The 14,440-nt window shown below is 33.6% G+C and overlaps 6 protein-coding genes across 6 annotated transcripts; 1 reads left to right on the top strand and 5 right to left on the bottom strand.

The window, feature by feature from the left end:
• Nucleotides 1-65: 65 nt before the first annotated feature.
• PDR12 (ATP-binding cassette multidrug transporter PDR12) lies at nucleotides 66-4,616 on the bottom strand (the record flags this gene model as incomplete). The annotated part of the gene is made up of 1 exon (XM_004182099.1): nucleotides 66-4,616. The coding sequence occupies one exon, from the start codon at nucleotides 4,614-4,616 to the stop codon at nucleotides 66-68; it is 4,551 nt and encodes a 1,516-aa protein (XP_004182147.1).
• Nucleotides 4,617-6,341: 1,725 nt separating this feature from the next.
• TOS1 (Tos1p) lies at nucleotides 6,342-7,892 on the top strand (the record flags this gene model as incomplete). Its single annotated transcript, XM_004182098.1, has 1 exon — nucleotides 6,342-7,892. One exon carries the CDS (start codon nucleotides 6,342-6,344, stop codon nucleotides 7,890-7,892), a length of 1,551 nt encoding a protein of 516 aa, XP_004182146.1.
• Nucleotides 7,893-8,570: 678 nt separating this feature from the next.
• On the bottom strand, nucleotides 8,571-9,833 carry CSH1 (mannosylinositol phosphorylceramide synthase catalytic subunit CSH1; the record flags this gene model as incomplete). The annotated part of the gene is made up of 1 exon (XM_004182097.1): nucleotides 8,571-9,833. One exon carries the CDS (start codon nucleotides 9,831-9,833, stop codon nucleotides 8,571-8,573), a length of 1,263 nt encoding a protein of 420 aa, XP_004182145.1.
• A 901-nt stretch (nucleotides 9,834-10,734) lies between these two features.
• CDC28 (cyclin-dependent serine/threonine-protein kinase CDC28) lies at nucleotides 10,735-11,619 on the bottom strand (the record flags this gene model as incomplete). Its single annotated transcript, XM_004182096.1, has 1 exon — nucleotides 10,735-11,619. The coding sequence occupies one exon, from the start codon at nucleotides 11,617-11,619 to the stop codon at nucleotides 10,735-10,737; it is 885 nt and encodes a 294-aa protein (XP_004182144.1).
• A 520-nt stretch (nucleotides 11,620-12,139) lies between these two features.
• On the bottom strand, nucleotides 12,140-13,168 carry IFA38 (ketoreductase; the record flags this gene model as incomplete). The annotated part of the gene is made up of 1 exon (XM_004182095.1): nucleotides 12,140-13,168. The coding sequence occupies one exon, from the start codon at nucleotides 13,166-13,168 to the stop codon at nucleotides 12,140-12,142; it is 1,029 nt and encodes a 342-aa protein (XP_004182143.1).
• A 403-nt stretch (nucleotides 13,169-13,571) lies between these two features.
• LGE1 (Lge1p) lies at nucleotides 13,572-14,438 on the bottom strand (the record flags this gene model as incomplete). Its single annotated transcript, XM_004182094.1, has 1 exon — nucleotides 13,572-14,438. The coding sequence occupies one exon, from the start codon at nucleotides 14,436-14,438 to the stop codon at nucleotides 13,572-13,574; it is 867 nt and encodes a 288-aa protein (XP_004182142.1).
• Nucleotides 14,439-14,440: the final 2 nt, after the last annotated feature.

Genomic DNA, 14,440 nt, shown 5'->3' with positions numbered 1-14,440 from the left:
AATGTAAGAACGGTAAATTTAGGTAATGAGTGGAAAATTATAAAAAAAACTGCATGAACTTAGGTTTAAGCTGATTTTTGAACCTTAGCTGTATCACCAGCTTTTTGTTGGAAAATGGTAGAATCCTTTTCATGTCTATCTTTCTTTGGACCATTAAACCATTTCTTGAAATCTAATACTGATTTTAAGGACCAGACCTTGACTCTCATGACATAGTAACATATCAACATAGCACAATAATTGAAGATAATGTATGCCCACATGAAACCGAAATTTCTCCATCTTTGATGGAACTTAACATTATATTGAAGAACAACTTCATCTTGAAGGTCATACAAACAATAGTGACAATCAGAAGTAGCGTTTGGATTCTTTAAATAGCCACCGTGATCTTCAATGAAAGTAGTCATGTAAGAGGCACAAGTTTGATCTGCAGGTGGGTCAAAAACGTTGAATTCATTATGATTACAGATGACTTTCTTGTTATGAACAACTGGACCAACTAAAGCTTGGACAACATAAGTGAATGGAGAAACTTGGTACATTAAAGCTCTCCAGAAACCTGGCATCTTTTCCTTTGGTTGTAAAATACCACAGAATAACAACATAGCAGCAAATAAATTGGAATTGATCATATTGGCAGATGGAACATCTGGAGACAAGTATAATAACCATAAACCGTACGAGACAAAATAGATTGGGAAAATCAATACGTAGAAGAAGAAGAAGAACCCAGCCTCAGCAGCACGACCGTTAAATTGAGCAGGCCAGTAATAGAATAAGTAACACAAGAATTGAGTGGCAATAGACCAACTAGTTTCGACCCAACAATGGCATAACAATAAAGCAGACCAGTGGAAAGTATTGGAAGCAGCTTCTCTGACCTCATATAATTCTCTTGATTCAAAAGCAAAAACACATAATTGATTAATCATAGCCAAAGCAATTAACAATAACATAAAACACGAAGAGAAAGCTTCAGTTGCACCACCAATAGAATGATTGACACCAACATAAGATAAACCAACGAATAAAGCACAAGTAACAGCTTCTGTAAACTTGGCTCTAATGTAAATAGGAGATCTCCAGAATTGCAAGAAAGTTCTATGTAATACGATTCTGATTTGAGTAGAGTAAGGAGCAGCAAATTTACCAGCCAATTCTGGATCATCAGCAGTAGTTCTAGACATCAATTTTTCATGTAATTCATCAACAGCAGCCCTTTCAAAAGCACATTCTGGGGATTCCAACCATAGATCATGCCAATCAGCTTCTACTGAAGCGGTTGCACCAGCACCAATACAATTCAAAATATATTCAGCAGGGTTTTCAGATTTACCACACTTAATACCAGATTGACGTTCAAAATAACTTAACAAAGTAGAGGAATGAGGACCAATATCACCGAAATAAACCATCTTACCACCCTTTTTCAACAATAATAATCTATCAAAAACTTCGAATAATGTAGCAGAAGGTTGATGGATAGTACATAAGATAGATTGACCAGAATCAGCCAAAGCTCTCATGAATTGAACAATAGACCAAGCAGATTGAGAATCCAAACCAGAAGTAGGTTCATCCAAGAATAATAACAATGAAGGTTTAGCGACCAATTCGACACCAATAGATAATTTCTTTCTTTGTTCGACATTTAGACCTCTACCAGTTTGACCAACTAAAGCTTCAGCATAATTTTGCATACCTAGTAATAAAATAATCTTTTCGACGTATTCCAATTTTTCTTCGACAGGAGTGGATTGAGGTTGTCTCAATAAAGCAGCAAATCTTAAAGATTCTCTAACAGACAATTCAGCCATATGGTTATCTGCTTGAGCGACGTAACCACAAGATCTATTGAAGGAAGCTGGTAAAGACTTACCGTTAACCAACATATCACCAGTAATGGTACCCATATTAATTCTTTGAGCTAAAACATTCAATAGAGTAGTCTTACCAGCACCAGATTCACCCATTAAAGCAGTCATCTTACCTGGTTTAACATAACCGAAAACATCAGATAGTAATTGTCTAGTAGCACCGTCGTAAGGGATAACATAATCCAAATGATTCCAGGTGTAAACATCTTTGGCTTCGATAACAGCTTTCAAATCGACATTTGGACCATTCAAAGCTTCCATCATTTCTTCTCTAGTGGCAGTCTTAGCATCAGCGTTTTCAGTACCAAAGGTTGGCATATGACCTCTCTTATATAATAAAAGATCACCCCCAGCAGAAACAGGTTTCATATATTCAGATAAGGCAACATTTGCAACAATATAACCAAAAGTCCAGACGACATTAACACCCCAGTTTCTCCAAGCATGTTTATAAGCGAAATGATAACTATGATCAATATATTTGTCACCAGAAACGTATAATTGACCCTTCACGGCACCGACAGCGTTACAGACTTGGTTAGCAATATCAACATTTTCATAACCTCTACCTGAAGGAATCAATTGAGAACATAACATTTGTCTACCATGGAATTCAGTGGCCATTAAAGATTCAAACCCGTAATTCAAAGGATTTAAGAAATGGAACCATTTAATCCAATGATGCATAGAACCAACTGGTAAAACAAACCCTGTATAAACACATAACATTAAAACCCAAAGACCACCAATAGCGTGAGCAGTAGTACCATCAGTAGTAGTAGTAGCAACCAATTTGAAAATGAAAGAAGTACATTGTTGAACAGTAAACAAGTATAAGAAGTATTGGAAGAAAGGACCTGCTTCATATTTCAAATAAGGCATCCAATAAGTTAATAAGGCTAACATAACAATGGCTAAAAATTTGGTTGGGATTTCAGTAATAATTTCTTGTAAAGCTTCAGCAGAGATATGATACATGGAATAAGAACGATGTTTCACGACAATAGGTCTATTAGCGAAAGAATTAGAAATTTCAGCCAAAGAAGTAACAGCAGCAAACAATAAAACGTAGAACAATAAACCACCACGAGAATAAGCACCAGAAGTTGTTGATTGAGATTTATCATCAATTCTGTGGAACATAGACCCAATAACCAAACCTTTAATTAAGAAAGAAGACAAATAAACTTTTGTATAAGTGGCATCACCTTTAACTCTTTGGAAACCTCTTTGCATACAATAACGAACTTGAGACCAATATGAGACAGTGAATTGAGATTTGTGTCTAACACCGGCTTGAGCTCTTTGTTCTTTAGCAACAGCCAATCTATCACGAGTTTCATTAGCTGGATGTCTTGCTTGATAATCATCATATTGATCTAATAATTCTTGATATTCTGGAGATTCTAACCACATTTTTTCGAATTCAGCACCAGATCTTGGAACTTTATTTTCATAACCTGGAACAATTTCTAAAGTTCTATTTTCGAAATCGACAGTGACTGAAGTTAAGAATTCAGCAGAAGTCATTCTATCTGGTTTAACCCAACCCATTCTTTGGAAATAAGCAACAGCTTCATCAGCTGGACCGAAATAGATTTGTTTACCATTATAAAGAACAGTAGTCTTATCGAATAATTCATAAATGTTTTCACCAGCTTGATAAATTGCAACAATGGCGGAATTGTTCATCATATTGGTGGCAGTTCTGATGGCTTGAGCGAATTCCAAAGCAGTGGAGGCATCTAAACCTCTTGTAGCGTTATCCCAAGAATAAATAGAAGCAGACATGGCTTGAGCTTCAACTAAGGAAACTCTCTTTCTTTCACCACCAGAAACACCTCTAACGAAATCATTACCGACTTTAGTAGCATAAGTGTGTCTTAAACCAAAGACAGTACACCACAAATCTCTTAGATTATCAACATATTCTTTTTGAGACATATTATCAATACGTGTCTTTGGAGTCTTACATTTCAAAGCAAAATCGATAGTTTCCTTGACAGTAATCTTTGGGAAATGGTTATCCAATTCTGGTACATAAATGACATAACCCTTATAATTGGACATCATTTCATGTTGATCTAACCCATCATAAGAAAATTCACCATTGATCTCTTGTAATTCTGAAGTTTCACCAGAAATGGTTTTTAAAAGTGTAGAACAACCAGCACCTGGTCTACCAACTACAAATAACATTTCACCGGATTCAATAATACCAGTACAATTTTGAATAATGTTTCTCATTGGAGTATCATTGGTCTTACGGAATTTATTAAGGATACGGTGAGGAATGTTGGTGAAATTTCTAACCATTTCTTCGACAGATGGACCATAAGCAGCGGAAGCATCGATACCGACAGCAGTTAAATTTTTGAAGGCAACACCAGAATCACCAGGTTCAATACCTTGTTCTAATTGACGAGAACGTAAATAATTCAATAGAGCACGTAAATCGAAATCCAAGTCATTGACTTCGAAGGCATCCATTTCCTTTTTAGTCTTTGTAGAAATAACACGAGAAAGAGCTTCTAACCTTTCGACATCTTTTTCAGAGGATAAGATCTTGGACAATTGACGAGACAATTGAGTGTCAATGTCCATATTTTCACCAGGTTGAGGTTCTGGGTAACCGTCGAAGGATTTGGCAGATTCGGTGTAAGATCTTACATCCTCCTCATCTTTTTTGTAATGTGAATGCTTATCACCAATGCTTAAGCTTTCACTTGATGACATAATGAGTTGCTTTTTTTTAGTATTGGTTGTATGATATGATGGTATATTATAAAATATTATATAATAATTATAAATGATTACAATAGACAAAAAGTAAATCAACTCGAGGCAATGATGGATTTATATATGATCTGGAGCCGGCTGATAACTGGGCGGCAGCGTGCCTGAACGTTCATGCATGTTGTGGAGACGGGGCCGTAGCAAATGCTTCGGCTGATATGCAGATCCACAGAAATTCGCGCACGCAATGGAGATCTCGAGAGCTAAGAGCCGCGCAAAAGAAACGAGCCGTACAAGCCGCAAAGACAAAGCCGTAGCAACCAAAGTGCGGAGATACCGCCGTAGCAACAGTGACAGCAGCATAGAAACTGCGCCACAGAGAAAGCAGCGCACGGCCCATATCAGCCGAGTCACGTGGCTCATTGTTTAGTTTAACTTTGACAGAATGAGATGTGTGAATATCAAAACAAAAACAAATGTTAACTATAATTTAGCATATATTATATACAAGATAAGGTAAAAGATAAAAAGAGAATAAAAATAAATACAAGGGAATGTACGGAATGTGAGTCCGATCCAGTAAAGGAATGTTTACTTGAAAGGTCAATTTAATGCATTTCCAAATGTGGTAAGAATTTACTGGTGCCCTAAGGGTAGGAATTTGGGGCTATCAGGGTTGTGCGTCCAGGGTTGTGCGTGCATATTTATAGGGTTTCCTGTTTAGGGTTAAAGGTTTTCTCGGGATTAAGGCTGAAAAATTACCACGACAATAGAACAAGAAGACTTCAAGAGTCTCATATAATATGAAATGCCTATAATATACTTATTCTTATGCCTGTTCCTACCTCCAGAATAGTCTCCAAAATTACCCCATTCGGAACTATTACCAGCATCGACAAAGTAAGTACACTACATAGCGGGTTCCCGCATCGGGAAATCCAGGGTCCTGTCTGGAAAGTGGCGACTATTATATTCTATTTCTATTTCTATTTCTATTTCTATTCTATTTCTATTTCTATTCTATTTCTATTTCTATTCTATTTTTAAATTCGTTCGTATTTGCCACGACTTTGTTACACTTTTGCGACATGGCTTTTTGTGACGCGTCGCAATGCCACAATAATGAAAGGAAAATTCCCGAGCCGAAAAAAAGAAAAAAAGAAAAAAATAAGAGCAATAATTAAGCAAAACCCGAAAAATTCAAGAAAACCCAGCAACGCGAAAAGTATGCTGCAAACGGTAAAAGGTAAACAGCATGTCTGTTTCCGGAAATCCGCCGACGCCAAAACAGATAGCGTCGCCGTTTAGGAAACGGCCAAACCAGCATAAACAAATAATGCAGGGTTATTATTTGTAGTATCAACAATCTCTGGAAAAATAAATATCTCTTTGAAATGCCATTCCTTTAAATACATCTTGTCAAAGATCTCTTTTATAAAATCTCTTGAGTGTTTTTTTTATAAAAACCAAAAGCAAAAACAAAGAGTAAAACGAAAAATTAAAGGTGTATATTCAATTTCGCAAGATATCATACAATCAAAACTCTGTGTTAAAAATCCAACTACTGTCCTTCATTTAAAATCAATCTATCTCGAGATCCGCGAAGATCTGCAAAGAAATATACTCTAAAAAAAATATTATCATAAATAAATAGATAAGATAAAATAGACACCATCACGTTCATTTATTCACCTTTAGTCACTCATTAAAACTCTTTTTTTAATTATGAAAAATATATTCCAATTGGCTACAGCCTCTTTATTGTCTGCTTCTGCTGTGTTAGCGGATTGTACTCTATCCAACGGTAATTACTATTGTGACGAAACCGATGCGGTTGTTTATTCGAATGTCGGTTACTCTGGTTCATACCAAGACGTTACCAACATGGATGAATCTTCTTGTCAATGTTCTCAACAGCAAACTTCATTTTCTGGCTCTTTGGCTCCATTGGATGAAGAATTGTCTGTTCATTTTAGAGGTCCTATCAATTTGGTCCAATTTGGTGTTTATTATCCAGATGGATCTGCTGTTGTCAATTTACAAAAGAGAGAAGCCAAGAAGGGTAAGAAAGGTGGCAAGAAAGGCGGTAAGGAAGGTACCAAGGAAGGTGCCAAGGAAGGTGACAAGGAAGGTGCCAAGGAAGGTGCTAAGGAAGGTGCCAAGGATGGAAAGCATTCTCATAAACATGACAAGAGAAATGTCGTTGTTGAATACGTCCAAGTCACTTCTACCGTTTGGGTAGATGGTCAAGGTTCTGTCTTACAAGTTGCTACCGAACCAACTGAAGCTCCAGAAGGTGCTCAAACCTCTTACACTAAAGTCAACACCATTGTCTCTGCTGTTCAAGATAGCAATGTCGATGCTGTGGAAGCTGCTGCTACTACTGACGCTGTTGTTGCTCCAGCCACTTCTGCTGCTCCAGCCACTTCTGTCGCTCCAGCTGCCACTTCTGTAGCTGCTACTTCTGCTGCTGCTTTAACTCCTTCCTCATCTCCTTCCTCATCTCCAAACTCCGGTTCTTCTAGTTCAAGTTCTAGTTCTACTTCAGGTTCTTGGATCAGATCTTCATACTTCACTCCAGGTTCCACCGATAACTGTATCTTTATGAATCATCAAGGTGGTACTGCTGGTTCAGGTATTTGGTCTTCTTGTTTCGGTAACTCCATTTCATTTGCTGATTCTAATGGGTTAGACGGTGCCGCTTCACCACAAGCTTTGGGTGACGTCACTATCGCCTCAGGTAAAGAATTCATGATCTTTTCTGGTCAACAATGTTCAGGTAATGAATGTGGTTATTATAGAGATGGTATTCCAGCTTATCATGGGTTTGGTGGTGATTCCAAGATCTTTGTCTTTGAATTCTCCATGCCTACCGATGCTTCCGGTTCTGATTCTTTGAACCAAGATATGCCTGCTATTTGGTTATTGAACGCCAAGATCCCAAGAACTTTACAATACGGTTCTTCCTCTTGTTCATGTTGGGAAACTGGTTGTGGTGAATTAGATTTATTCGAAATCTTATCCCCAGGTTCTAATAAATTAATTACTCATATTCATGACGGTCAAGGTTCCGATGGTACTACTACCGGTGGTGGTGGTTCTCAAGATTATTTCCAAAGACCAACTTCTGGTACTTTGAAAGCTGCTGTCATCTTCAATGGTGCCGATGAAACTATTCATGTCGTCCAAGTTGATGATGATTTCGAATCTGCTTTATCTTCTGATACAGTTAACGAATGGTTATCTAAGGCAGATTCCACTGCTGTCTTACCATAAACATTCTAGCTAACTTGCAATAATAAGCAATCTAGCTTTTTTAAACCAGAAACACTCTCTAGCTATTTTACATCCACGATACATCCGCTATACATTCACTTACCATCAACATTCATTTTACCAATCACATTCACTTTGTTTTATCCCTTTTTTTTCCTATATGTCCATCTTGTTTTTTTTCCCCTTTCATTCGATATCTTTTTTTTATCTCATTTAAATTATCATTTGTCCTATATTAATAATACCCCAGCTTTATAGCTTTAAAAAAAAATTATATATATGTATATATAAGTTTTAAGTATATATATATATATATAGAAAAAAAAAAAAATTAAACAAAGTTTTCCAATCAAATAAAAATATTAAATCTTTAAACAGAATTTCATATTCTTTTTTTTATTTCAGTGTATTACTTCTATATAGTAATATATTTTTTCTTATTCTTCCACATATATATATATAAATATATACATGCTTCCGTTGTATTATTAAAAATAATTTTTTATTAAGTCTTTTTTTTTATTTTTGTAATTATTATTACATAGTTCAATAAATGCATTAATCTATTTAGTATTTAATTAAAATTGCCAATTGTGGATAACGTCAAAATATATGAATAGCGTAGAGGTAGGTCGGTGAGAGAAAGTAGAGGTACGTTGGTGAGAGAAAGTAGAGGTATTATTTAATATTATCATTCATTTCATAAAATTCATTTTCATTATTATTTCTAAAATCGCTTGTAGAACTAGTATAAGCAACTTCTGAAAATGGTGCAGGGTTCAAACTGGAAGTACTCAGATGTGGGACATGTGGATTATGATTACTTAAATTTGGACTAGTAGATCCACTATTAAAACTTGAATAATCAGTATTAACATTTGTTGGGTTTAAAAATGGTATGAATCGAGATAATCTTAATATTGGACCAAACACTTTTTTCAATAATCTTGGATCATTATGAATAATTCTAATAGATGGATTTTCTCTTCGAATAGATGATGGATTTGATGGAGAAGCTGTGTTTGATGATAAAGAAGCCTTCTTAGCATCATTTCTTTGACATAACCAACAATAGAAATAAAATTCTAAATATAATAAGAAAAACGCAATGATAAATCCTGTAACCACTGCTGATAATAAATGAGTGGCTAATTTCATCATAGATTTAGCATCTTCAGTATGCCATGAAGAGCCTTTACTAATAGCAAAAAAGGATGATGGGTGCATTTTATAATCATGTGGTTGTAAGATACGAACTAAAAATTCCTTAGATTCTTTAGTTCTCTTATATTTCTTCCAAACTAAACTAACAAATAAGGGGCCTGTAGAGCACATAATTGTCCAATATGGTATATGAACATTTTTCCTATATTTATTCAATGAATTCATTAATTTCAAATAAAATGGATGATGAGGTATTGATCCCATAACATCATTAGATACACCTACTGGTGATGTTTTCCTAACAAACGCTTGTACTGTTAATAATGGATCCAATCTTCTTTCACACCCATCATCCAAATCAATATAAACACCACCATAATGGTATAAGATAAAATAACGAACTGCATCAACTCTTTCAATAGGGTATTCATAACTTAAAAATGTATCCATAAACCATGGGTAATTTTCTTGCATGAAATCATTTATCATTTTATCAGTCCAAAGAATGTATTGATAGTCTGTATGTAAGTCAATACATCTCTTTTGGCCAGCTTTCCAATGCTCAGGTATATTTTCATCTTTATAAGTTTGATGTATGATCTTGGGGATCAATAAAGGTTTAGTAGGGATCCCACGAGGAGGATTGATTTCTGCATCTGTTAGGGCACCAGATGTTGCATCATCACAAACTAAAAAAATAAGGCCAGATGTGATATAAGTAGCCGTCATTAGAAGTACCACATTGGTATAGATAAGTACCTTAAGCTCGCTTCTCATATGCCACATCTTTATATCATAAATAAAAACCAAAGTATATTTGCTTTATTTTTTTTTCTGCGTTTTAATCTTGTTTGTTGTTGTTTTTCCCTATTTTTTTTGGCAAAACTTTATATTTTTTTTTCAATTTTTTTTTATCTTTTATGCTTTTATTAAAACAGCCTAGTGTATGGTTTAAGTTTATCGTACCTCTTCTATTATGTGGTTCTATTTAATAAAAATTTAACCAAATTGCTATTTTAACCAAAATTTAGTTAATTGAGAAAGCTCAAGCGAGTCTATCGTTTATGATGTATTTTTGTATATGTGTATATTATTTTTTTGTATAATATACCTTCGGTTCCTTTAAGCTTGGCGATTTTTCAATACGAGATAATTCAAAAATTAATTGTAGTCAAAAAGTTACCTACCCTGAATGTACTGCGGGATATTCTGACACATCACGTGAAGTATTTAAAGTATAAAGTTATTAATCACTAGAGTTAATTTTTCATAATATTGTTTTATTAAAAGTAAAAAGATGAAATGATTATAATATTTTAAATTATTTTAGAATTTTATTTATTTTCTGAAGACTCTCTTTTGCAAATATTTTGGAATGTTTAATTATTTTAAAATGTATTTAGTGAATATAAAATATAAATAATTATTACAGTCGTTAAGAACAGAAATAGCCAAAAAAATTAAAATTATTAGAAGTGCATTTGAGTTTGATGATAATACAATTATGTAGTATATATGTGAGATTGATTATATAATGGATATATCCAAAAGATAGAGAGGGGTTGAAGAGGAGAGAGAGAGAGAGAGATAGAGAGAATAGGAAAAGAAAAATGAAATATATAATGAAAGTGTACGATACTGTTTTAAAAAGAGCGAATTTTTAGGTATAATGCTGCATCTATTGGAAATATGGATGGATGACAGCTCTTCTTGCGCTTATTCTATTGATAGGATCATAGGCCAATAATTTATCTAATAAATCGATCCCATGTGAATCCAGAGATGGAACAATTTGTGCTAAATCCTTACGGTGCCATTTAGGGAAACTTGGTTTGAAATCCGGCAAATAGACGATATCAGGCCAAATAGATTCGTTTGGAGTACCCAGGATTCTAAAGATTTTGAAAATTTGATCAATCTCACTATCACCACTGAAAATCGGCTTTCTATTACACATTTCAGCAAAGATACACCCGATCGACCAAATATCCACACCAGTACTATATTGTTTCCCACCTAACAACACTTCAGGGGATCTGTACCATAGTGTGACAATTTCATGTGTATAAGCTCTTAATGGGACACCAAATGCTCTTGCAAGACCAAAATCACCTAATTTCAAATTCCCATCTCTATTTATTAAAAGATTCTGAGGTTTCAAATCACGATGCAAGATACGATGAGAATGACAGTATGCTATCCCCTTACACAACTGCATCATGAATTTCTTGATAATTTTATCACCTAATGATTGATCCTTGGGGATACTTTCCATATATCTTTTTAAATCCAAATCCAAAAACTCAAAAACAAGATATAACTTATGTGCGTCTGCATGAACGATATCATATAACTTAACAATATTATCATCTTTTAATTCTTTTAAAAGAGAGATTTCACGAATGGCAGTACTTGGAACACCTTCATCTTCACTTTCTAATCTAATCTTCTTTAAAGCAACGATTCGTTGACCGTTACGCAAATCCAAAGCCTTATAAACAACACCATAGGTACCTTCCCCAACTTTTTCAAGTCTCTTATAATTTGCTAATTCTCCACTCATTTTCAAATGCTTATAATCTATTTCTGTATTATATTTAAATTTGATATATTAATTTAATACAATTATTTAACACAATAATTTTTTTTTCCTCAATGGAAAGTTGAACTAATACTAATAAAAAAAAAAATAAAATTCTTGCTTTGTTAGGCTTCTTATTTCATAACACACACATTCAAATCTTTAAATCTCGAGCTACTCGTTGTTAGAGTTTCCCAGAAACTATTCTTTTTCCAAACTTTATCCATTATTAGGTCTTATTTGAAATTTCATTTTTCCTTCGTTCAAACTATTTACGCGTTTCTAACTAAAGAATAAAGAACCTTTTAGGAATTTCAATAAATATACCCAAACAAGAATTTAAATGTTAATTCTAAGCTTACATAAAAGTACAAAAGAAGAAAAAAATTTTTTTACAACTTATGACGTGTTACTTTGAGTAGTATATCGTAGTAATTGATAGGTATTAATCATAAATCAAACATTTTGATATAGAAGAGCGTATAAAAGGAGAGAAACAAGATTAATTCTTTTTGGCATCTCTAGCAGCCTTTCTTAATGCTCTTGCACGAATAGATTTATGCATGGAATAATTAATAGAATTGACTAGTTTGGAGTATACACCAATAGTTTCACTAATAACAAATTGGTACAGAGCATGTGACCAGTATGGAGTCATAGTAGCGAATCTATTTTGAGAACCACCACGAGTTCCAACACTATTCAAAGTAGCTTTAACGAATTGTCTTGGATTTGGAATCATCACCGAGGTTCTTCTAATCTTTGACATGGCACTTGTGACCAAGTAGGAGTTGACTAATTCGACATCGATGTTAGAAGATTTCAATTCACCGGCTAAAGAATTGGACCAAGCTTGTAAGAAAGATTTAGAACCACTATAAGTAGCTAATAGTGGAGTAGGGATTAAACCACCAAAAGAACCCATAGTTAAGATCAAACCACAGTGCTTTTTGTTACCACGTTTGACAGTGTTTACGATCATTGGAGCAATGATTTGAGTAATCATCAAAGTAGCAGTATTGTTGATGGTGATAATATCTCTGATTTCTTGTTCTTCAGTCTCTAAAAATGGGACAGGGATAGAATGAGATCTTCCCACATTGTTAATCAAAACAGTAATTGGCAATTCGCTGCAAATTTCTTTAATAGCAATATAATTTTCTTTAACATCTTGAGAAATATCAATAGCCAAGATTCTAACTTGAATTTTATATTTAGTTTCGAATTCTTTCTGTAAAGTTTCTAATTTAGATAAAGTTCTAGAGATTAAAACCAAATTGAAACCACGTTGAGCCAATTGCCCAGCATATTCTTTACCAATACCATCAGAAGCACCTGAAATGACTGCGTATGAACCAGCTTTGGCACCGTACTTCTTAAAATTAGTTTTTGGTAAGAAGAATAGATCAGCAATTAATGAAACATATCTCAAGGTGAAACTAACAAATTTCAAAATTCCGAATGAAAAAACAACCCATAACAAGGCGTTAAATGCACAACTATCGGTTTGTACTTGTTCAGCAAATGACATTTCCAACAGCGATTATTTATTGAACACAATTGGGTTTATATATATATATAAATAGGTGAGTTTTTCTCCTATATTGTTAAAATATTTTTAGAATACATTCAATTTTATTACTTTATTTATTATTTATTATATTGGAAATTAATATTTTCGGGGTATAAAATTTAATTAATAATAGGGTTATGAAAAAATTGAAAACGTTTAATTTGAAATTATTTTGTTCAAAATAATATATTTTGAAAGAAAGGAGATTATTTATTATATTCTATCAACTAAACTAACAAAAAAAAAATTATAAAAAAAATAATAATAAAAAAAAATCGTTATATAGTCCTATCTATTATTCGAAAGAATTTAAATGTTAAATTTAAGCATCAAAGTTAAACGTCATTGATAATAATACACACTATCTCATTAATAAGGAATCCAATTTTTCTTGAGTTAATTGAACGTTTAATTGATCTCTTTCACTTTGAGATGTCAATAAACCAAATTCCAATTCATTTTTAAACAATTGAAATTCATGATCATATAATTTTTTATCTAACTCTTCACTTATTTCATAAATTTGTTTTGTTCTATTAAATAAAGTTGGATCAATTGATTTATCTATTGATTTATCAATGTCTGTCAAATAAAAGAACGGTGATATGCTATCTTCCATCCTTTTTTCTTTCGGTATTGGAGATTTATTGATACCATTATTAGTGGTAGGAATGCTAATACCATTTGATGAAGATTGTCCATTAGTGTTATTAGATTCACTACCACGGGTATGGTAAGGAATGGGTGAATGACGAGGTATATAATTTTTATGAGTCGTATTATTATTATTATTATTATTATTATTATTGTCCTGTGAAGTTATATTATTAGAGTTGGTGTTATCATCATAAGGCGATGGAAGTTCTTGATCTTGATATGATTGTTGAGAATATTGATATCGGTTATTTGAAGAAGAATACTGTTGAGAATATGAAGGATCATATCTTCTGTTGTTATGAAAAGTTGTTTGTTGATTTTGATAGTATCTGTTTGGCTCTTGGTTTGGGGGTTGATTGTATTGTGCATTGTATGGTGTATTATATGTTGAATTATATGGTGTATAAGATTCGCTGTATTGATTCGGAGCGTTGTTGTTATGATGATGATATCTATTTGACCTATGATAAGGGGCTCTCCCTCGAGAAGATTGGTAATTACCTCTACCTCTAATTGAGGTTGAAGGATTGTAACGAGATGGTTTTTGATTATATCTACTAGATTCACTCATTA

Source organism: Henningerozyma blattae, chromosome 8 (genome assembly GCF_000315915.1).
Source record: "Henningerozyma blattae CBS 6284 chromosome 8, complete genome".
Classification (NCBI taxonomy): Eukaryota; Fungi; Ascomycota; class Saccharomycetes; order Saccharomycetales; family Saccharomycetaceae; genus Henningerozyma; species Henningerozyma blattae.
This window is presented reverse-complemented; position numbering and strand designations above follow the sequence as displayed.